General features: G+C 48.6%; 1 protein-coding gene across 2 annotated transcripts in view; it reads right to left on the bottom strand.

The window, feature by feature from the left end:
- YLPM1 (YLP motif containing 1) overlaps positions 1–22,743 on the bottom strand; it is an 85,090-nt gene that overhangs the window by 56,061 nt on the left and 6,286 nt on the right. For both annotated transcript variants that reach the window (XM_019518798.1, XM_019518799.1), the window contains exons 2-5: positions 21,492–21,737; positions 13,051–13,245; positions 8,107–8,861; positions 3,162–5,888 (exon numbers count right to left, since the gene is read on the bottom strand). In XM_019518798.1, the coding sequence (XP_019374343.1) occupies positions 3,162–5,888; positions 8,107–8,861; positions 13,051–13,245; positions 21,492–21,737 (3,923 nt within the window). The remainder of the gene's footprint in view (positions 1–3,161; positions 5,889–8,106; positions 8,862–13,050; positions 13,246–21,491; positions 21,738–22,743) is intronic.

The following is a 22,743-nucleotide window of genomic DNA, read 5'->3' on the forward strand; positions in this document are numbered from 1 at the left end:
CTAGGAAGTAAGCCTATTAGCTCCAAGTAAAAAAAAAAAAAAAAAAGATGTATGTAGCCTAATAACCACATCTGAAAAATAACCACATTTGAAAAATCTAAATTTTGGGGTGGACTGCTTTGTCACTTGTACATTCATGTATATCCAAATGCCAATGAGTGCTCATGATGTCTGCTGTCAGTACAAAATGAATATGACAAAATACTTTCATTGTTACTCCTCCAAACAGCTTCTTCCTTCTACACCATTATTTACCAAGTTCTACAGCCTTCTGCAAGGCTCACAGCTTCTGAATGATTTCCCATTCCCTCTTTCCTCCGCACACATCCATAAATTCCTGATGGCATTTTCTGTTTGTTAACTCAAAAATATGACTCTCTCCTTAGTCCTCTTGTCAAGGTGAGGAAAAAAAAAGCACAGGCTACTTTATCCAACCATTTCCTCTAACCTTCCCAATTTCCTTACTAGTTCCTTCTAGTGTATTGAAAACTCAGTAATTAATCTTCATTTACTGTTCATCCATGTCATTCTCCTTCAAACTCCTTCACTGCTTTCCTCCCAATGTTGAGTTACATTTCTTGCCCTCATCTTCATAATCCTGATCCTGCCAACATCTTAGGTATTTGCAGTGTTGTCATTATAAGAAGGTTCTATTAAAATATATTGAAGACTAAAGAAGGGTAATTAAGTTACTGGTATCCTTGAAATCTCCATGTTGCAAGAGATCTAGAGCTGGAAATGACCTCAGTGGCTTATCTAGTGCATCCTCCAGCTCTAAGGCAGGATTCTCATGCCTAGACTATCCCTGAAAGATGTCTGCTTACTCCAGGTTTGGGCAAAATATGGCCTGAGGTCCAGATTTGGTCCACCAAGGAGTTTTGTTCAGCCTGTATGGGTTCGTCAGCCCCGGCGTGGGGGGGAAGCCCAGGCTGTGGTGCATGCAGCTGGATCCACTACCCCCAGGCACATAGCGGGGCTGGGGCAGCACAGCAGCCAGACTCACTTCCCAGCAGCCCCTGCAGTGGCAGCTCCTTCCACCTGTCACTGCCTGTCTTTACAGTCACCACTAGACCTGGCTCTGCTGCCCAGGCCCTCAGCCCATCCATCCTGCACCCACTGCTAGAGGCGCTGGAAGGAGTGGGTGGGTGTGGTCTCCATGGACATCAGCCTGGGGCCTGTGTAGGCAGGGGAATGTGGTCAGGTGGATGGGATGGGGCCACAGGTGGATGGGAAGCAGTGTCTGGGAGCAGACAGGTGGAGCTGGGATCAGGATTGTGGGGCAGTGACAGGGTAGAGCTGGGACTCAGGTAAGTGCCACGATCCAGTGCCCTCATGTCCCTGAAGTGGGCGCTGGTTCCACAGGCAAGGACATGCAGGAAGCAGATGATGGCTCTGCCCCACATCCCAGCCCTGTGCTCCCAATCCTAGCCCCAGCCTCACCCATCTATCCCAATCCTAGATGCCACTCTCTACATGCCCACAGCCTCATCCCATTCACCTGGCCACATGCCCTGCCTGAGTCCTGGGCTGGTCTCCATGGAGACTCTTGGGATCACTGAGTAGTGACAGCATGGGGCCAGGGCTGTGATACACTCCCCACGTGTCTCTGTCCTCAGAACCCGTGCCTGTCCTAGGGACGTGTGGGGAGAGGATCAGAGCTCTGCCCCGGGCCCATACTGTCACCAGCCCATGAACCCAATCCCAGCCCCGGCTCTGGTCCCCGCACCCATCCTGCTCCCGGTTGCCACCTCCTGCCCACCCACCCACAGCCCCACCCCATCTGCCTGGCAGAGTTTGGGACAAAGCCTCTAAGGGAGTTTTGATGAGCTGTTGCAAGCAGGGAGGCAGTGCTGACCCAGCCCTTGACAGCTCACCAAAACTCCAAGTGGCCCTCTAGCCCATATAATTGTGCACCTCTGATCTAGCTTATTTTCAAAAACAACCAGCAACAGAGAAACCTAAATCATCTTTGCTGCCTCTTCTTGGCCTACATTTAACTGTCATGAAAAACACCTACCTGATCACAACAGTTGTCCATATAATAATACTTTCCATATTTGACAACAGTTACGTCTCTCCCCAGTCTTCCTTTATTCTAGACTAAGTAACCCAATTTTTTAAATCTTTTCTTATGTGTCATGTTATCAAAATACCTCAACATTCTTCTTGCTGCCTACCAGATTCCAATAAATCAATATTTGTCTTGAACTATGGCATCCAAGATTGAACACATTACAGGCAACCCCCACTTAACGTGGTTTCAGTTACTGCTGTTTCGCTATAGCGCACATTTAGAATTAATATCCGATTCAGCTGAGCACTCAGGCATTTTGATTACAGTGCTCAGTGGAATCCGAGTTTCTGCAGGCAGGGAGAAGCGGTGGTGGCAGCAAGTGGAAGGTAAGTGAGTGGGCGGGCAGGCAGGCATGAGGGCCTAGGGCAGGACGGCAGAAGCATGGGCCCAGCCTGGTACATGGTGCCAGTGCGGGGGGAGAAAGCGGCAACAACAGAGGCAATTAGCCCAGGGTTTGCACCAGTGCCTGAGGCCAGGGCCAGTGGGGGCTGGTGTCCAGAGCGGGGCAACAGAAGCACAAGTCCGGGCTGGTACATGGGGCTGGAGTGCCAGCAAGCAGGCAGGGAAGTGGGGAGAGGTGGCAGCAGGGCAGGCAATAACCAATTAATCTCTATTTACTTTCACTTTTATGGGTAAATGGGTTTTGCTTAGCACAGTTTTGCTTAGCGCCTGGTTTTTCTGGAACTAATTAAGAACGCTAAGCGGGGGTTGCCTGTCTTCCACATGCATACATCATATATAGCCAAGAATATCTATATACATCCAGGTGTAAACCATACTAAATGTATCACATGAAGGATCAGGAAGGATATTATTGTCCTCCAAGCAGTACTGTACCACTTGAAGGGTTTCATATTTTCATAGTTAGTAGGGTCGGAAGACACCTCATAGCTTAAAAATTCAAACAGTCAAGGGACAGTAGTCTTCCTTGAAGCATCAGATAATGGCCAAAATAGATGCATCAACTGTCAGTTTTGATACAGCAAATCATATTACCTTACAGGAATGCTTTAAATTCAATTTCATTGACTAGTTTGTACACATTAGCAGTTTCACTCTCCAAAAATTACAAAATTAGTCAACTCACCGAAGCATCTTCAGCTCCTGAGCAGCCTTCAGGATTATTTCATGTTGTCTTTGACTAAGGACCATTACTCCCCCTAGTGATTGGTCAGGGTCCATAGTTGAATCTGCTTCCAACATGTCTGAGGAACGTGATGGTGGAATGGGTAAATCTAGCTGATCCTCCAAAGGTTGCATTCTTTCTTCTTCATCAGCATACCACCTCTCCGACAATCGTTCTCTCTCCCAATCAGTCCTTTCAGGAAGGTAGTTTCGCTTCTCCCTCCATCTGTCAACTCTCTCTGGGTATTCTCGGATTCTCAACTCCCCCCTGTCTCGACGGTCCCTGTCATATAAATCTCTGTCCCTCTCCTCCCTCCACCGGTCCTCATGGTATCTGTCCAAAGGTGGAAAGGACTGCATGGGTGGGAGAGGGGGAATATCCAGATCACGACTTGGTATCTCTCTGTCATCTGGAGGCATCAAATAATCTCCGTCCCATTCTCTATCTAACTCACGATCATAACTATCCATGGATCTTCCAATCCTGTCCAGGTCTCTATCCATCTCTCTCTCTCTTGGCCTTTCCCAATCATCCCACCAAGGGTCTCGTCTGTCAAAATCAGAAGACAAAGGAGGGAGTGGAGGAAGAGGTGATAGCGGAGGCATTGAATGATGGAGTGAGAACCTGTCATCTCTATCATAGGGGTCCAAGGAATCATCCCGAAAATTTGTGTCATGCTCTCTCCAATATCGATCTCTTTCCCAATCATCTACTAGTTCACAGTCTAGAGGAGCATCTCTACTATCCAATGGTAGTTCTTCTTGCATTCTCTCTTCTTCATGGCTCCATGGACCCCTGAGAGGCTCCTCTCGATGGTATGGGGGAAATTTCTCAGAGCTGTCACCCAGGCGTTTATCCATACCACCCATTTCAGACCTGCCTGGTTCCCTCTCCCAGCTACCTGCCCGCCTAACTAGGCCTCGTTCCCGGCTAGCTGTCTGCCTGACAGGTCCCCCATCTCCGCTTCCTGCCCTCCTCATAGGTTCCCCATCCCGACCTCCTGCCCATCTCATGGGCCCTCCATCCCGGCTTCCTTCCCGTCTGAAAGGGCCCCGCTCACGGCTATCTGCTCGCCTGACTAGCTCCCGCTCATGGCTACCTGCCTGTCTGACAGGACCTTGCTCTCGGCTAGCTGCTTGCCCCCTATCCTTGTTGCCTGGTCGACCAGCTAGCTCTCTATCTCGGCTAGACAACACCCTCTCTTGGCTGTCTGACCTCCCTATGAATCCCCTCTCTCTGCTGCCCGAGTGCCCATCTGGCAATCTCTCCCGGCTGTCTGAACGCTCGTCTGACAACCCCTCCTGGCTGCCTGCATACCTATCCGACAACTTATCCCAGCTGTCTGCTGCCATGGCCATGCCTCTGCCACGGATGGTTGCCTGTCCCATGCCTCTGTTTGCTTGTCCTCTGCCACGGACATTGTCCATTCTGCCCAATCCCCTGCCATGGCCATAGTCCATTCTACCCTGGCCATCGTCCATTCTGCCCATCCCCCTGCCACAGCTATCATCCATTCTGCCCATCCCCCCGCCATGACCATCGTCCATTCTGCCCATCCCCCTGCCACAGCCATCGTCCATTCTGCTGTATCCCCTGCCACGACCATCGTCCATTCTGCCCATCCCCCTGCCACGACCATCGTCCATTCTGCCATATCCCCTGCCGTGGCCTTCCTCCATTCTGTCCATCCCCCTGCCGTGGCCTTCCTCCATTCTGCCCATCCCCCTGCCGTGGCCCTCCTCCATTCTGCCCATCCCCCTGCCGTGGCCCTCCTCCATTCTGCCCATCCCCCTGCCGCGGCCTTCCTCCATTCTGCCCATCCCCCTGCCGCGGCCTTCCTCCATTCTGCCTTGACCTCTGCCCCGGCCATCATCCATTCTGCCCTGGCCCCTGCCCCTGCTTACTGGTCCGGTGCCTCTATTACTTTCTGACATAACTGGGCCTTTTACTCTGTTTTCTGGTCCAGGCAGATCTTGCCCCAGGGTGCTATCTGAAACAGGCAATTTATTATCTGCACAATTCAAGTCTTTATCTCCTGGTACAGGGGATGGAGTCACTATTGTTGTTTCTCCTGTTCTTGATGGAACAGCAGACTGCAAAATTGTAGAACTACTGGGAACAGATGCTGGTTTTTGGCTTTGTGTGGATGGAGGCTGAGTGGTTGGTTTGGACTCTTCTACTCGCTGTGCTGGATCCTGAGAACTCCAAGTCCACTTTTTAGGCTCTGAAATGACTTCTTTTACTTCGGATTTGGGTGGTTCCTGTTGCATTTTTTTCAAGTCCTCATTTGGCTGGACTGGACCAGAGTTCTTTGCATCTGTATCAATGGGAATTGGAGTAGACTGAGTTCTATTTGCCATCTGTTGTTTTCCAGCAGCATCAGTAAAAGGTTCTTTGTTTTCAGTCCGGGACTCTGCTTGTAGCTGCTGTTGTCCAAAAGAAGGCCTGGGACCCCTGCACTGGGGCCCACTTGGTCGGGTACTGTGCATCTGTGATGTAGTTGGGGTAGTATAAAACTGTGATGCTGGGCCACGTGGGATAGTCCCCCATTTGCTTGAAGACTGTCCATCTGATTTTTGATTTTCGTATCTTGGTTTTGGACCTTCCAAGTGCTGGCCTTCAAAACGAGGCCCTCTTTGTCTTGGCCCTTCAAATCTCTCAAAACCTCTTCCTCGAGGTCCATCAAACCTACAGGAAAACAAGAGGCATTTTATTAAAAAGAACCAATCAGGTAAGAAATCTCTAGATGACACTTCCAAGTTATGAAGTCACTTTCATAAAGAAGAAGGGTTCCTTATGAACAACTCTCATTGAACCGTAACAGAAACACAAATCAATACTCTTCAACTGTACAGTGCATAACTGACTGATTCAAACAATTTGCAGAATCTGAAATCTCCAGCAAGCAATGCCAGATACAAAGCTACAAAATAATCATTGTAATGCCCTCATGCTATACCCCCACACGCAGTTACATTCTTTACTGTTTCACATAATCAGGTGGCACTATTCATTTAGACTTCAAGGAAAATTCTGCCCTGACAATGTGAGAGTAGCGGCATTTTAACCATTTCAGCAATGTCATTTAAGAACAAGTGGCAGGTATAACACTCAGCCATGGAGACTAGTCACCACAGGAAAATATATCAGTCTGGAAACCAAATATATTAAGAAAACTTATGTCTAAATCCCTGTACTAGACTGACACCTAGATGATCAAGGTTCTATTTCTAGCTCTCTATGTGACAATAGGCACATTACAGTTCCTCTCTCCCCTGATTCAATATCAGAAATATTATTATATCCCTCTGTTTATGCTTTTATATCTTTTTAAAGCCATGTTAGAGTTATGTAACACCAAACACATGCACAAAAAGGCATGCATTTTTACTAAGTACTATTATTCTAGGAAACTTAACTTCAGTAGTGATACTGGCAAATCCAGGAACAAGGTAATGGGTGTACACCCCCACAACACACACAACTTTAACTGTGCTGGGTATGTACAGTGAGCTCTTAGTTTGCTGCCCAGTCAGTGTGGGCTCCTGTTGGAGCTCTGGGTGGGGAGCAAGCTGTAGTTCACCACCTAATCAAGCCAGGGTCTGGCCAGGGCCCCTGCTTTTCATATGGCCCAGAGCCTGAATGCTGCTGCTCTTCATCCTTCCTCTCCCCATGCCCCCAATTCAGCAGCAAGGGAAAGGAGGGAATAGCTATGATGGCAGTACTCATCCCCTGGGTTCTAGACCAGAGCAAAAGCACAGGCTCTTGCCAGACCCCATGCCAAGAACTCACACATGGCACAGCCAAAAGGGGTACAACCACACCATTATGCCCCCTCTGGATCTACCTGTGGTCATATTGGAATTCTGCTTTGAAAATAGCACTGCATGGAACAGCCTAGAAAGCAGCTAGAATTATTTCACACTAAACCAAGTTAAAGACAAAGTCTCAAGCTGTGGCTCCAGTTTTCAGTTTCTTCAACAGTAAAAGTAGCTGCAGTTTAGGATCCAAACTGATTTTTTTTTCCTGATTTTACTACCATGCAACTTACTGGCTCCAAGGCAGTAACTGTAGTTGGAAACCTGCCTGAACTTCTTTCACAGTGTATACATTATAATATTATCAAGTGCATGTACTCTAATTTTGCTTGTATATGACCTTTAAATATTTCTAGAGCAGCTGTTCCCAGACTGTGACCCAAGGATCACAATCAGCATAGTACTTGCAGAGGGTTTACAAAGAGATATTTCATCATCCCATGCAGGCTTTTCTCTTGGTGTCTAGCTCAGGGGTCAGCAACTTATGGTCCACAGGCCAGAACCAATGCACAGAGGCAGTGGATCCAGTCTGTGGTACGAGGACTTTGATGGTGGTACAGGAGGTTTCAACTGTGCCATTCTACAGCTCAGCAGCTGCACAGCTTTACCCATGCCATGCCATGGACAGGTGATAGGGAGAAGTGGCTGGAAAATGTTGCCAAACTCTGTTTTAGCTGCATTAGAAGAAATTAAGAATACATTAAATATTTTAATGCACCTCTTCCATGGAAGCAACAGCTGGAATTGTAAAAGGGATGGTATGTGCTTGAGAATGAGAAAAGAGCAGCATACCTGACAATCTCACTAGAAAACGCAATCTGTCCTAGGTAATGCCCAAGTGCAAAGCATGCTTCTCTGACCTTTCTTGCAGTAAGGTAAAAACAGAACACAGGGCACTTCTCTCAAACAAACAAACAAACAAACAAAGCACACAACACTGCACACAAGTCCCTCTACACTTAGGAGAGAACAAGAATGAAGCATGGGACAGACCTTCTATCATTAATACATTACTGAGAGGCAACCAAGTGCTCAAGTGATGTGTGAAGAATAACGTGTATAGAATGGAATGTGTAGAGGAGGCTTACCTAGGACCTCTTGGTCCTTCAAAGTACGGTCCTCTTGGAGGGTCTGGAAGCAATCCACCTGATCTCAGAGGTTTATCTTGAGTGAAGGTAGTGATGGAGGTGGTGGGTGTAAGTGTTGAAGTTACTGTGGAGGTTTTCAATTCCCCAGATCCTTGCTCAGATGAAACTGAGGCAAATGGCCCAGACTGTTTAGCCATGTGAACTTGAGTGTTTCCTTGGTCCGAAGAGGCAATAGATGAAGTTATCTGAGAATGATACGGTGAAGCTGCAGCTAAGCCAGATACTTTAGGTGCAAATGAAACAGGAGTGGGAAGTAGAGCTGGCCTTGGTGTCTCAGTGGACTGGGTGCTCTGAGAACTAGATGTTGGGGGAATGGATGAATTTGGCATTTGAGAACCAGAAGACAGGGGTGGAGGAACCTGTGGAGGTGTTGTGGGAGGCAAAGTTGGAGGCATAACAGGAATGCTTGTTTGAGGGTATGAAACAAATGGAGGTGGCATTGTAACACTTGCAGGGTACTGATTCTTCATGTTCTGAAGTGAATTTACTTTCTCCTGCAAATGGGATTGAGTAGCTTTCATCTGTCCCTGCCATGTTTGCCATTGTTTCTCATATTCCTGAAGCTGATCTTTGTGAGGATAGGTCTGGAGCTGATCCTGCCATTGCTGGAATTCACGCTCCCATTCTTTATGCAGTTGCTGGAACTGTTTCTGCTGTGTCTCATAATGTTGCAGCTGCATATCCACTGACATTGTCTATAACAAAAAAATGGAAATTACTGCAGAATACAATTTAAGATCCTGCTGGGGCTATGTTTTTTAATATTACCCTACATCATAATTTCTGACTCGGGGAAAAAGCTCGAGAGCCGAGCTAAGCAAAAACAAAAGCAAACATAACCTTTGGCATCTAAAATATATTTGTGACATTCTGCTGTCTCCAACTTACAAGTTTAATTGCTGGAAGATGACATCACCTCTCATACAAAAAGCCCAACCGCCTAGGGGATGAGGGGGAAGGAAAGCATACTTAATAAAAAAGTTACTCCTGCAATCAATGTAACTATTTAGAGCTCTGGTTGTGATTATTTTCTCTTTCTAAATTCCAAATTAATCAATCACTAAAATATATGTAATGCATGGTCCTGTTTCATCAGCTTGTCAATTTATTTCTCTGGGTAGATAGCAGCTCACATTAAAGCAGACATTTTCTGCATACTTAGGAACTGTATAAACTGCAGTAGTTTTCTGAGTCTAATTTGATTACCTTACAAATAAAGAACAATCTTTTCTTAAACTTTTGATAACTAGTGAATTATTTGTGCTGTGGTAGTGTCCAGGAATCCCACTCAGGATTCAGGACTCATGACTATAACTGCTATTTTTTTTTTTTTTTTAAACCCACTCATAATAGACACGGTGTTTTCCAATGAGCAGGGCTCTGAAGTGGGCCTCAAGAGACCTGAATTCTATTCCTGATTCTGTTACTAACCTGCTGGGACACCTTGATCTCTCCATAAGCACTCAGCACATGTTTCTCCCATTACTCCTTGTCTAGTCGAACTAACACATTTAGACTGCAAGCTTTTGCATACAGGGACCATCTCCCACTATGAAAACGTACAACCCTTAAGCCAGTGATTCTCAACCTTTTTTGACTCAAGTCACCCCTTGGAAAATGCCAGACCTTAGTTTTCACTTGTCTTTTGACTACAGAAAAATAATAGAGTTATTCTTCTATTGCAAAGAACTCAGAAAGACCATAACAGGTCAGAACATTTTTAATATTACGGATTCCTATTTGCAATCTCTGGGTATTTTGTGTCAATCATGTTTGCATACCTAACAGTGCTAACATTGTGCAACACGCCTTGAAAGGATCTCAAGGCATCCCAGAGGGCTGCAATATCTTGGTTGAGAATCACTGCCTTAGACCTTTGGCAGAGAATCACCATTTTATACCTCAATTATACTTTTAAATTATACCTAATTTACTTTTTAAATAAGAATAAAAAAGGACCCATGCCACAAAGAAGTTGGAAACGTACAGGTCCCACAACCCCACAACAATCGCCTTTGTCATGCAACTGCTCTCCGTCAAGCCCAGGTACCCATTTTTAGAGATGTTGATTATTTTCTGTCTTCCTACTACTTTATATTGATAATACAAATCCTGAGGTAGACTATCACAATTAGTTGCATTTTATCTACACGTTTTTATTTTTGACATTCTTGCATTATCATTTTTAACATGTGGGAACAAATGATGCGGCCCGGAGTAGTCTGGGACGGGTCATGGCTGACTACATGGCTCTAGTAGACAGGCTTAGAGGTTCAGGGGCACAAGTAGTCCTCTCATCAGTCCTCCCAGTCAGTGGTCGCAGCCAGCACCACAGCAACTGCACTGGGGAGGTCAACTCATGGCTCTGGAGTTGGTGCCACCATGCAGGGTTCAGCTTTCTAGACCATGATCCGTACTTCCAGAATAGGACCTTGCTGGGTCGTGACAGTCTACATCTCGCTCCAAAATGTAAGAGTCTGTTCTCTTACAAGTTGGCAGACCTCCTATGTAGAGCTTTAAACTAGCTTCACTGGGGGACGGGGATGACGAAGCTAGGATGAGACCGGGGAAGACAGGCCACGAACCGCATGCTGAACTGATCAGATAAGTACTAAGGGGGTCACTAAGAAACAGGATAGGGGAGTACTAAGGACACCTACTGGGGGGCTTAGGTGTCTCTATACTAATGCTAGAAGTATTGGTAACAAGCAGGAGAAATTTGCACTCCTGCTTGCAGACAAAGATCTCGACCTGATTGGACTAACAGAAACCTGGTGGGACCTTTCCCACAACTTGGAAGTGGGCATTAAGGGCTACAGGCTATACTGGCAGTATAGATTGGAGGATAAAGGGGGGGCATTGCTCTATACATCAGGGAACATTATACATCTTCTGTAATAAAGATGGGGACAGAAGAAGGACAAACTGAAGTTCTATGGGTCAGATTATAAGGGGTGAAAGGGACTTGATAGTGGGGGTCTACTATAGACACCCACACCAGAATGAGGAGTTAGACCTAGAATTCTCAAAACAGCTCTCAAAGGCAGTACACTCAAAGGACCTAGTGGTCATGGGTGACCTAAATTACCCAGACATCTGCTGGGAGGAGCAGTCAGCCAGGTCTGCCCGTTCCCGTAGGTTCCTAACCTGCATACAGGACATGCACCTAACACAGGAGGTATGCAGTCCCATTAGGGGAAATGCCATACTTGACTTGGTGCTGGCCACAGGGGAGGACTTGGTGGGGGATCTACAGGTACAAGGTCACCTAGGGGACAGTGACCACCAGTTGATAGGATTCACTATCCGGTGAAAAGTGGGAAAGACAAGGCAGGAGTGCTAAACTTCCAGAAGGCCAACTTCAACAAGCTCAGGAGATTAGTTAGAGTGAGACTAAGGGGTAATCACATCTGTGAGTTGGGAGTCCAAGAAGGGTTGGTGTTCCTCAAGGGACTGATCTTGCAAGCACAGAGGAGCACCATCCCAGTTCACACAAAGAGGGGCAAAAGAGCCAAAAAACCTTCTTGGCTAAACAGGGAAATCCAGGAGAGCCTTCACAGGTAAGAGAGGCTTACAGGCTGTGGAAGCAGGGGGTGGCCACCAAGGAAGAGTACACCTGCTTGGCTCGTGTTTGCAGGGAAGCAGTGAGGAAGGCCAAAGCAGATACTGAACTCAAGTTTGCAACAAAGATTAAGAGTAACAAAAACCTGTTCTTTAAGTACATAGGGAGCAAGAAGGCGGCATGGGGTAACATAGGACCTCTACAGAATAGTCTAGGGCAGCTTGTAACAGACAGGATGGATAAAGCAGAGCTTTTCAATGACTTCTTTGCATCTGTGTTCCTGGACACAGATACAAACATACTTCCCAGTAAGACTTTAGTCTGGTGTGAGAGAAATACCAATCCGCCTACAGTTAGCACTGACCCAGTGAAGGAGCACTTGGAGGGGTTGGACATATTTAAGTCTGCAGGCACTGATGATCTTCACCCAACGGTACTAAAGAAATTGGCTGGTGTCATAGTGAAACCACTGGTGCAACTGTTTGAGCACTCGTGGCACTCGGGACAGGTCTCAGAAGACTGGAAAAGGGCCAGTTGTGGTCCCTATTTTCAAGAAGGGACCTATTTTTACGATCAGATCACCAGATCATTAGATGCAGGGGTAGCAGTGGACATAGTCTTCCTGGACTTCCGGAAGGCTTTTGACACTGTCTCTCACCCCGTTCTCATTAAGAAACTGGGGGGCTGTGGCGTAGACACCCACACAGTCAAATGGGTCGCCAACTGGCTGGAGGGCCACACCCAGAGGGTGGTAGTGGATGGGTCCTTCTCAACCTGGAAGGACGTGGGCAGTGGGGTTCCGCAGGGCTCAGTCCTTGGGCCCGCACTGTTCAACATCTTCATCAGTGATTTGGACGAGGGGGTAAAAAGCACCCTGTTCAAATTTGCTGATGACACTAAGATGTGGGGGGACGTGGGCACACTAGAAGGAAGAAGCAGGCTACAATCGGACCTAGACAGGTTACAAGGGTGGGCGGATGAGAATAGGATGGGTTTCAACACAGACAAGTGTAAGGTGATGCACCTGGGGAGGAACAACCGGCACCATACCTACAGGTTGGGGAACTCCCCTCTTGTCAGCACAGAGGCAGAAAAGGATCTTGGAATCATCACTGACTCCAAGATGAACATGGGTCGGCAGTGTGGGGAGGCAGTTAGGAAGGCCAACCGTACCTTGTCATGCATCCACAGATGCATTTCAGAGTGCCATTTGGGGAAGGTGAGGGCTTAATTTGTGGCCTGCCTGCCAGAAAGGTTGGCACCCACTACTTAACATCATTAACAAAGCAAATATACCCAGTACAATGTCCTCACAGACTGACCTGTAGGTGGGGAGGCTGCTGTATGATCTGTTGATACTGCTGTAGGATCTGTTGCAGCTGTGCATGCTTCTGCATTATTCTCTGATACTGAAAGCCAACTCGATGGTGTGGATGCTGCTGCCACTGTGCTGCTGCCACCTGCAACTGCTGCAACCTCAAGTCTTCCTCAGAGTCTTCAGGAGGTTCAATATTCAGCTAAGGAGATAACTAAATAGTATAAGGGAAAGCTCATTCAAGCACAACAGATAAACAATGGGTCACAGGCCCAATTCACAGAAGTTTCAGGTCAGTTCATAATTCTGTGACCCTGCATTTCAGTGTTCTGCCCTTGCATGGCACTGCCAGGAGGTGTCTGTTGTCTTCATTCAAATGGATACTTCAAGAGAAAAAACAAGTTTGTGAGAATTTGCCCATTTTAAAAGTCATTAAGCATGTTGGCAGAAAGGATTTCACTCCATTCTTTAGTATTATCTCCAAAGGTTTAGAGTGGAAAACAAGATTACCATTCTCCTTTCCAGCACACAACTGGAACATAACATATATACCAATTAGAAGAAGGAATTATGAAGTAAATCAAACTCCAACCTGTCCCAAAATTCAGATGTGATCAGGCCTGGGGTATGAAGCTCAGAAACTTGCACTCTTTCACAGTTTTCAGGTTGGCTACTTTAGATTGAATCTGGGATATTAGCTTGGGCTAGTCTTGTGACTTCAAAGGAAAAAGGTGCTAATACCATCACTCCTGACAAAACTGTGACCAATAGTTTGTCTCTGAAAAAAGATTTCTCTAAGTTCCCAAACCTGCCAGCACAGAAGAATATGGGCAAACAGGCTGGTCCTGCCAAATTAAAAAAGCACTGATAGACGGTACAGTTTAGTATATAAGCAAGACTTGGACTCAAATTCCAAGCCCCTGGGCTATTGGAGGATCTTGGAAAGTCATCTCCTCAAATATAAAATGGGAGATACTGGACACTTCTGCAAAATGCTTGAGACCTGTGAATGAAAGATGCTGAGTAAAAGCCAGGCAATATAGGAGGGACTATTATTAAGGTTTTCCAACCTTTTCAATTTAAGACCCTGATTTTAGCTGCTTTTAACTTTGCCAAAATGTAAGCATTATATTTTCAGTACTGGGTGTCTGCCCCAAGAAAAATCTTCTGGAAAACTTCTTTTATCCATTTTTTAAAAGCTCTAGTACCCCCTGTGCTCTGAAGACTTGAAATTTATTAGGCAAGTAGCCTCTGTATCAAATGAGTGTCTTTTGTATTCCTTGAGAACTGCTCAAAGTTAGCTAAGTTAGAAGTCTTTGAAAAATGACAGTTCACACACGTTCATAGTAAGGCTTAACGGCAACAATCTCCTAGGATTCCATTCTTACTTAACATGCTCAGACCTTTACTCCTAGCACAGACCAATTTGCATATGTTATTCCTTAGAACAGAGCTGTTTAACTTCTGGGAGGCCAGGGACCACATACTAAGTGAGCAGCACACCCCCCAAGGTACACACTGGGCATCACAGACTCCTTCCATCTACAGCACAGGTGCTTTCCCACAGGAGCCATGCAGGGTCCTGACTGCCCAAGGAGCTCCCTACCACTGCAGGCTCCTTGGGCCCCACAGGCCACGCAGCCCTGCCCCACCCCCAGGGACAGGGACAAGAAATGGAGGCTGATGAAGAGAGGGAGAGCTCAAAGACCCCCAACGCAGTAACAGAAGAACAAACGATGCCCAGGCTGGGAGGCCAGGGGCCATGAGCTAACCCTCCACAGGCCACATCTGGTCTGCAGACCACAAGTTGGACGGCTCTGTAGTAGAGTAACTGCACATATACCATTCCCTCACAGCTCCTACGTATGACTGGATAGGACACGATCTCCATGAGAGCAAATGAGGATACTCTAATGCAGAAAATCCTATTCCAGGGTGTGCAGGAGCGGATGAGCAGACGGGGCCCGAGGCACGTGGGGCGGGAGCACTCGCGGTAACAGATTGCCCACGGCCCTGGAGGGCAGGGTACTCCCTTACCAGATTCAGGTGGGGCCGGCCCGGGCAGCTTATAGCAGACGCTGGAACCCGGGAGGAGGAAGCAGAACCAGAAGAGCTGGCTCAGGAGACGGCTGCCGGCAGGAGCATGGGGCAGCGGATGCACGGCGGCGCGCGCTGCACCCGCACATTTTGGGGCAGTGGTAAGACCCCGAGGGACGGGGCGATTTGGGGCGGTAGCTCCAGAAACTAAGAGGGCAGCAAGAGAGCTGGGAGCATCTGGCACCGGCAGAGAGGGCCAAGCGGCAGGATACCCCAGTGGGCGGGGCAGGCAGACGGGATAGCCCTGCTCTAAGGCTGAGACAACGGGCGACCCCGGAAGGAAAGGGGACCCAGACAGACAGAGGGCCCTACGAAGGGAAGGAAGATTGGATTGTAGAGCGGAGAAGACGGACCCTGTTAAAAGCGAACACAGGAGTCCGAAGTCCACAGCCCTGGGCGGGAGCGATATTTGTGTTTAATTTTTGCTATTTTTGTTGAGGTGACACCCCTCGGAGGGAGAGGTGGATCACTAAAGCGGCCACGCCTGCCACGGACAGATACGGAGGCCCAGGCGAGGGTGTAGGGGTGGAGGAGCCCTCAACAGTGACGGACCTGCGCAACTCAATGTCTCATTTTTGGACCGGCACGCGTCGGACTATACACTGAACCGGAGAATCATCAAAGTCATGGCAGGTGGGTTGGACGCGTGTGGCGCTGGAGTGAGTACTCTATATTGCCAGGGAACCAGCGGAGCTTTCTTAGAGCAAAGGGGACAGATTGACACATCCACATTTGGTGCATTGGCCGGGAAATCTCGGCAGCGGCCTTCCTAGCATAGTGTAGAGGAATAATGGAGCACCAGGCAGACGTGGCTGGAACAGAACCTTTGCACCAACTAATGACTTTGATGGTACAGGTATTACAACAACAACAACAACAACAGAAGAATATGCGCCAAACCACCTTGCAGGAGCATCTGGTCCAGCAGCAGGTATGGACGCAAAAGGGATATACGGAATGGCAAATGCCAAAGATGACCCCGGAGGACGACCCAGAGGCCTTCCTAGAGATCTTTGAGAGAGCCACTATAGCGGCTGCAGTGGAGAAGGCTAAATGGGCGGGGCAGTTAGGTACACTATTGATCGGGCAGGCTCAGGCTGCGTACAGAGCCATGACTAGAGGGGACGCGGTAGATTACGATAAGGTGACGGGGGAAATACTGCGCCGGCTGGACATTACCCCAGAGAGGTACCAGCAAGCCTTTAGGGAAAGGAAAGCAAGTGAAATGAAAACCCCAAGGGTGTTGTGGCAGGCCTTAGTAGATCTGCTGAACAAATGGTTAAAACTCGAAACAAATTCTAAGGAACAGATTTTTGATCAGATCCTCATGGAGCAATTCATTAATAACTTAGAAGACGATACCAGGAATTGGGTAAGATGCAATTGTCCGGCCTCCTCTCATGAGGCGCTACAGTGGGCAGAACAATACGACACGGCCCAAGGAGATCGACGTAGAAATAAAGGGACAAAAGGGACTGATACCCCCGTGAAGCGGGGCATAGAAAATAAAGGTAGCAGAAAGGGGATTTCCCTGGACCCTATCTGTTTTGCATGTGGGAAAAGAGGGCATTTTGCCCGGGGTTGCCCCCAGGAGATACGAGCCGGCACGTCTAAGGACAGGGAGCCACAGGATAACCGCCCGAGACTGGGAACCCTGCCAGAGGTGGAATCAATGGACTGTGGAATAGGAAGTCACAGCGGGGAGAAAATCCAACCGTTACCTGAAGTACAGGCGTGGGTTGAAGGGGTCCCCATTCAAGCAGCGGTGGACACGGGCTGTGCCCAATCGTTAGTACGGCCCTCACTCATCCGGTGGGAAGATGCACCGCAGGGTGCAGGAGTCTGCATGGTGTGCCTGCACAAACAAAAAAGCTATGTCAAACGGCGGTGGCTAATGGTACGGGTGAAGGGGGTCCAGAGAAGAATCCCTGTAGGGTTGGAAGAAGAAATCTTGTACCCAATGATCCTGGGCAGAGATTGGCCCGAAATATTCGACATCATAGCAGGGCAACAGAGGCCTAGGATCAAAAGAGAGGAGCTACTGGGCACCGAATCCAGAATACCAGACGACCTGCGGACAGGGGAAATGGGCCCAGACCGAGCAGTTCCAGGAGGCACAAGAGGCGGACCTGGAGCTCCGACCCTTTTGGGAGGTGGAAGTGCCAAGAGACAGAACGCAGGTAAGCAACCCCGTACGCGGAAAAGGTGTTCCTAGAATAGAGGTAAAAAACGGGTTGCTGTATAGAGTGAAACAAGGAAGGTTAGAAGGGGAGGAGGTAACCCAATTGATTATCCCACATGACTTCCGGGAACAGCTTCTGTGGCTGGCCCATAAGCATCCCCTTGGGGGGCATTTAGGGAAGGATAAAACGGAGGCCCAGTTGACCCGGTGGTGTTTTTGGCCCCACATTTATGAGGACGTGGAAGGATACTGCCGCACTTGTGAGATATGTCAGAGAGTAAGCACGCACAAACCTCCAAATGCACCACTGCAACCGATGCCCGTGATACGGGAACCATTTCCCCAGATAGCTTTGGACACTGATGCCCTGCCAAGCCCCGGGGTAGTGGGCCAACAATTCATCCTGGTACTGATTGACTATGCCACCCAGTTCCCGGAGGCTATTCTGCTGAGGGCAGTAACCGCCAGTAAAATAGCGGAGGAGCTGATGAACTGTGTCTCCAAGTTTGGAATTCCACGTGAGATTGTGACGGACCAAGGGTCCAATTTTATTTCCTCAGTATTAGGGGCATTATGTAAAGTACTCCAGATTCGGCATCTGAGGACAGTGGTATATCACCCACAAACTAATGGACTAGTCGAGAGGTTTAATGGAACATTAAAAGGAATGTTGAGGCGGTGTGCACAGGCGGAGCCCCGGAAATGGAGTCTGATGATTCCACCCCTCTTATTTGCAGTAAGGGATGCACCACAAGCCTCCCTGGGCTATTCGCCATTTGAACTAACGTTCGGGCATCGCCCGCGCAGCTTGTTGGACATCAGGCGGGAGGGATGGGAGACGAACCCTATGCCTGGGGAGAGGCCAGCTGAGTATGTCCGGGACCTGAGGACCTGTTTACGGGTAGCCCAGAGGATTGCACAGGCTAACTTAGGACAAGCACAAGTAAGACAGAAGGAAAATTATGATAAGAAGGCCCAGACCCGAGAGTTGAAAGTAGGGCAGAAAGTCCTAGTATTGTTACCGGACTCCCCCAGTAAGTTTCTGACATGTTGGCAGGGGCCATTCTCAGTAGTAAGGAGGGTTAGTCCAGCTGACTATGAGGTAGTACGCCCCGGGGCCAGACACGAGCGACAAATAGATCATATTAACTTACTAAAGGAATGTCATGCGCCTGAGGGGCTCCTGATCTCGCCAGATGTAGGGACAGAAGAGGTAGAGGGGCAGGCAGAGAGCGACTGGGATAATGATTGGGAGAAGGGAATGGTGCTGCTGGGGGAACAATTAGGAACCCACCAGTGCCAGCAGCTAACGGAGTTAGTGCAGGAGTTCCAAGATATCTTTTAGGAACACCCAGGGAAGGCCAAGGGCATTGAACATAAAATTATTACAAAGGAAGGGCAGATAGCCCGAGAAAAGTGGCGTCGTATTCCATTCCATAAAGGCCCACCGGGAAAAAAAGAGATAGAGAGAATGCTAGAACAGGGGATCATAACGCCCTCTCACAGCCCTTGGCGTAGCCCCATAGTACCCGTGGAGAAGCCCGATGGGAGCCTAAGACTCTGCGTGGATTTTAGAAAGCTGAATGCATTGACCCAATTCGATGCGTTCCCCATGCCTCACTTGAATGAGCTGGTAGAGCGCATCGGCCAGGCAAAGCTTATCTCAACACTCGACCTATCCAAGGGCTACTGGCAGATCCCACTACGAAGGGAGGATCAAATTAAGATGGCGTTTGGCATGCTCCGGGGACTATTCGAGTTCAAAAGAATGCCCTTTGGGCTCAATGGGGCGGCGGCCACCTTTCAAAGATTAATGAATTGGGCTCTCGCCCCCCACCAAGGGTATGCGGCAGCCTACATTGATGACACTGCTGTTTACACTGAGACGTCGGCACTACATTTGCAGGCTCTCAGAGCCGTGCTTCAGGAGCTCAGACAAATAGGTCTGACAGCCAACCCTAAAAAGTGCGCCCTGGGACAACAAGAGACTAAATACCTGGGGTTCCTGGTGGGACAAGGCCGAGTATGACCGCTAGCAGACAAAGTAGCGGCTATTAGAAACTATAAGGCTCCCGTAACCAAGAAGCACATGCGAGCTTTCCTAGGGCTAACCAGCTATCACAGACGTTTCATTCCCAAGTTCGCAGAAATTGCCAGGCCCTTGGTAGAAACGACTAAAAGTCGCAGAGCGGGAGGATTCCAACGGAATGAGGAACGGCGGAGATCATTTTCTGAGCTGAAAAGAGCCTTGTGCCAGGAGGTAATGTTGCACACTCCCAACTTTGCAATCCCGTTCACCTTACAGACGAATGCCTTGGTGAACGCCCTTGGGCCGGTGTTATCACAAGAGAGAGACGGCGTGGAACAACCCATTGCATATGCCAGCCGAAAACTGAACGACCAGGAAAAGAGGTACTCCACCATAGAAAGAGAACGCCTGGCTATTCGGTGGGGGGTGGGATATTTCCAGTATTATCTCTTGGGGCGCGAATTTAAATTGATCACGGATCACGCACCATTATGATGGCTACACACAGCAAAAACGGATAATGCACGAATTATGCGTTGGGCACTGGCTCTCCAGCCCTTCCACTTTAGTGTAACATACAAGCCAGGGAGAGCGAACTTAGTGGCGGACTTCTTGTCCAGGTGTGAAGAGGAAGGACAGGAAGCTAGTGAGAATAAGGGGAAAAGGGGAGAACAGGTTGGAAGAACGCCTAACTGCGTCTTGAGGGGCAGGAAGTGTGCAGGAGCGGACGAGCCGACGGGGCCCGAGGCGCGTGGGGCGGGAGCACTCGCAATAACAGATTGCCCACGGCCCTGGAGGGCGGGGCACTCCCTTACCAGATTCAGCTGAGGCCGGCCTGGGCGGCTTATAGCAGACGCTGGAACCCGGGAGGAGGAAGCAGAACCAGAAGAGCTGGCTCAGGAGACGGCTGCCGGCAGGAGCATGGGGCAGCGGATGCACGGCGGCGCGCGCTGCACCCGCACATTTTGGGGCAGTGGTAAGACCCCGAGGGACGGGGCGATTTGGGGCGGTAGCTCCAGAAACTAAGAGGGCAGCAAGAGAGCTGGGAGCATCTGGCACCGGCAGAGAGGGCCAAGCGGCAGGATACCCCAGTGGGCGGGGCAGGCAGACGGGATAGCCCTGCTCTAAGGCTGAGACAATGGGCGACCCCGGAAGGAAAGGGGACCCAGACAGACAGAGGGCCCTACGAAGGGAAGGAAGATTGGATTGTAGAGCGGAGAAGACGGACCCTGTTAAAAGCGAACACAGGAGTCCGAAGTCCACAGCCCTGGGCGGGAGCGATATTTGTGTTTAATTTTTGCTATTTTGTTGAGGTGACACCCCTCGGAGGGAGAGCTGGATCACTGAAGTGGCCACGCCAGCCGCGGACAGATACGGAGGCCCGGGTGAGGGTGTAGGGGTGGAGGAGCCCTCAACGGCGACGGACCCTGCGCAACTTGATGTCTCATTTTTGGACTGGCACGCATCTGACTATACACTGAACCAGAGAATCATCAAAGTCGTGGCAGGCGGGTTGGACGCGTGCAGCACCAGAGTGAGTACTCTATATTGCCAGGGAACCAGTGGAGCTTTCTTAGAGCAAAGGGGACAGACTGACACGTCCACACAGGGTCACAGGAATGAAGTCTGACTTTCCTGGACATGTTTTCGCTGGGCTGGGATAAGGCCAGGCTCCAGAACTAAGAGCAGAGATCCTGGTCTCCCCTGTGCCAAAAATCATTCAGAGATACAAGAAACCGTCTGATTAATACATAGAAAGGTTAAGCTAGACCTGGGGCATTTGGGGGGAGCACTGGGCAAGGAGCACAGGACTAGAGGGTAGCATGAAAACTAGGACTGACTGGTCAGAAGAGTAAGAATGAGCGCCAGGGAGGAATATGAGAAAAGAAAGGAAGCTGACAGGGGGTAGTGGGGAATTATGATGGAATGAGGAGCTTGTGGGGAAGGGAGATCTGCAAGAAGCTAGGAATCCAGGGATGAGAATGGGACAGACTTCTGAGTGCTTGACTTTACAACCTTACTAGAGTTGTTTTCATGTGGGGCCTTTTTGCCATGTAATTATTACCAGACACAGATGAGAAACTAAGAATTTTTTTTTATAAAATAACATAACACATGGAATGGCATCTGTTTCACACACCTTTGATTCTGCAGCTGAGAGAGGAGGATCCTCTTCTTTGGGAGCTGGTGTTGCAGGCTCATTAAGAGAAGGAGCTTCAGACTGCTGATTAGTAGCATTTGATTTCCCTTCCTCTTGCTTTACTTTCTGCTCAGGAGCATCCTTCACTGTTCCTGTGCTCCTCAGTTGCTGCTGCCCCTGTGCATGGGCTTTTGCTCTCTGCTGCAAGCTAAGTAGGTGTTGCTGGTACCAATACTGCTGCTGTTCCTACAACATGCAAAAAAAATTGAAAGTATTACAGTAACAGCCAGGCTTACCATGCCAGATTTTGGCATTGAAGAAAGCGGCCAAGCACCAAAATTTGGCAGAGGAAGCACTCTTTAGAGATGTATTTTTGCCTATTACAAAAGTGGTATGTGCTTCGCTGTCATCATCATCTCTATTGCAACAGAGGACAAAAGATCAAAAACATGGCTCAAGCATCACTATGCCAAATACTGCACAAATACTGTGGCATACTTTGAAATCTTCTGGACTGAGTGATGCTGGAGAGTTTATTCTGAATGCCCAAGACACTTATTTTCATTATATGTGGTACGGTAACTCCCTACTATTCTGTACTATTATTAAATTATTCTAGATTTCATAACCCAGTGGCAAATACTTCCTCCAAGCTGAAATTATGACAAGTCCACAAATGATTTTCATATTTTTCCACGACAGTAAATAGTAGAACACCATAATATCTATACTTTAGGGGTGCACCGATAAAGATTTTCTTGGCCAATTATTAACCAGCCATATCAGCCAATACTGATCCGATAACCAATTTACAGGAATGCAGCTGGACAGCGTAGAGAGCATCTCCCTACAGGTAAGTCTGTACAGGGGAAGGTGCATGGTGGGGGGAATCATAGAATCAATGAGTCGGAAGGGACCTAGACAGATCATCTAGTCCAACCCCCTGCCATGGGCAGGAAGGAGCACTGGGGGCGGCAGGGGTCATAAGACCCCAGCCAGGTGCCTATCCAGTCTCCTGTTGAAGATTTCCAGGGAAGGTGAGACCACCACCTCTCTGGGAAGCCTATTCCAGGCTCTGGCCACCCTTACAGTGAAGTAGTTCTTCCTAATATCTAACCTAAACCTATCCTCCCTCAGCTTGTGGCCATTGTTCCTGGTGACTCCAAGGGGGGCCCTGGTGAACAGACTTTCCCCGAGTCCCTGCTGATGGCCCCTGATAAGGTTGTAGGCAGCCACAAGATCCCCCCTCAGT

This window comes from Gavialis gangeticus, unplaced genomic scaffold (genome assembly GCF_001723915.1).
Source record: "Gavialis gangeticus isolate Ggan-Ray unplaced genomic scaffold, GavGan_comp1, whole genome shotgun sequence".
NCBI classification, from domain to species: Eukaryota; Metazoa; Chordata; order Crocodylia; family Gavialidae; genus Gavialis; species Gavialis gangeticus.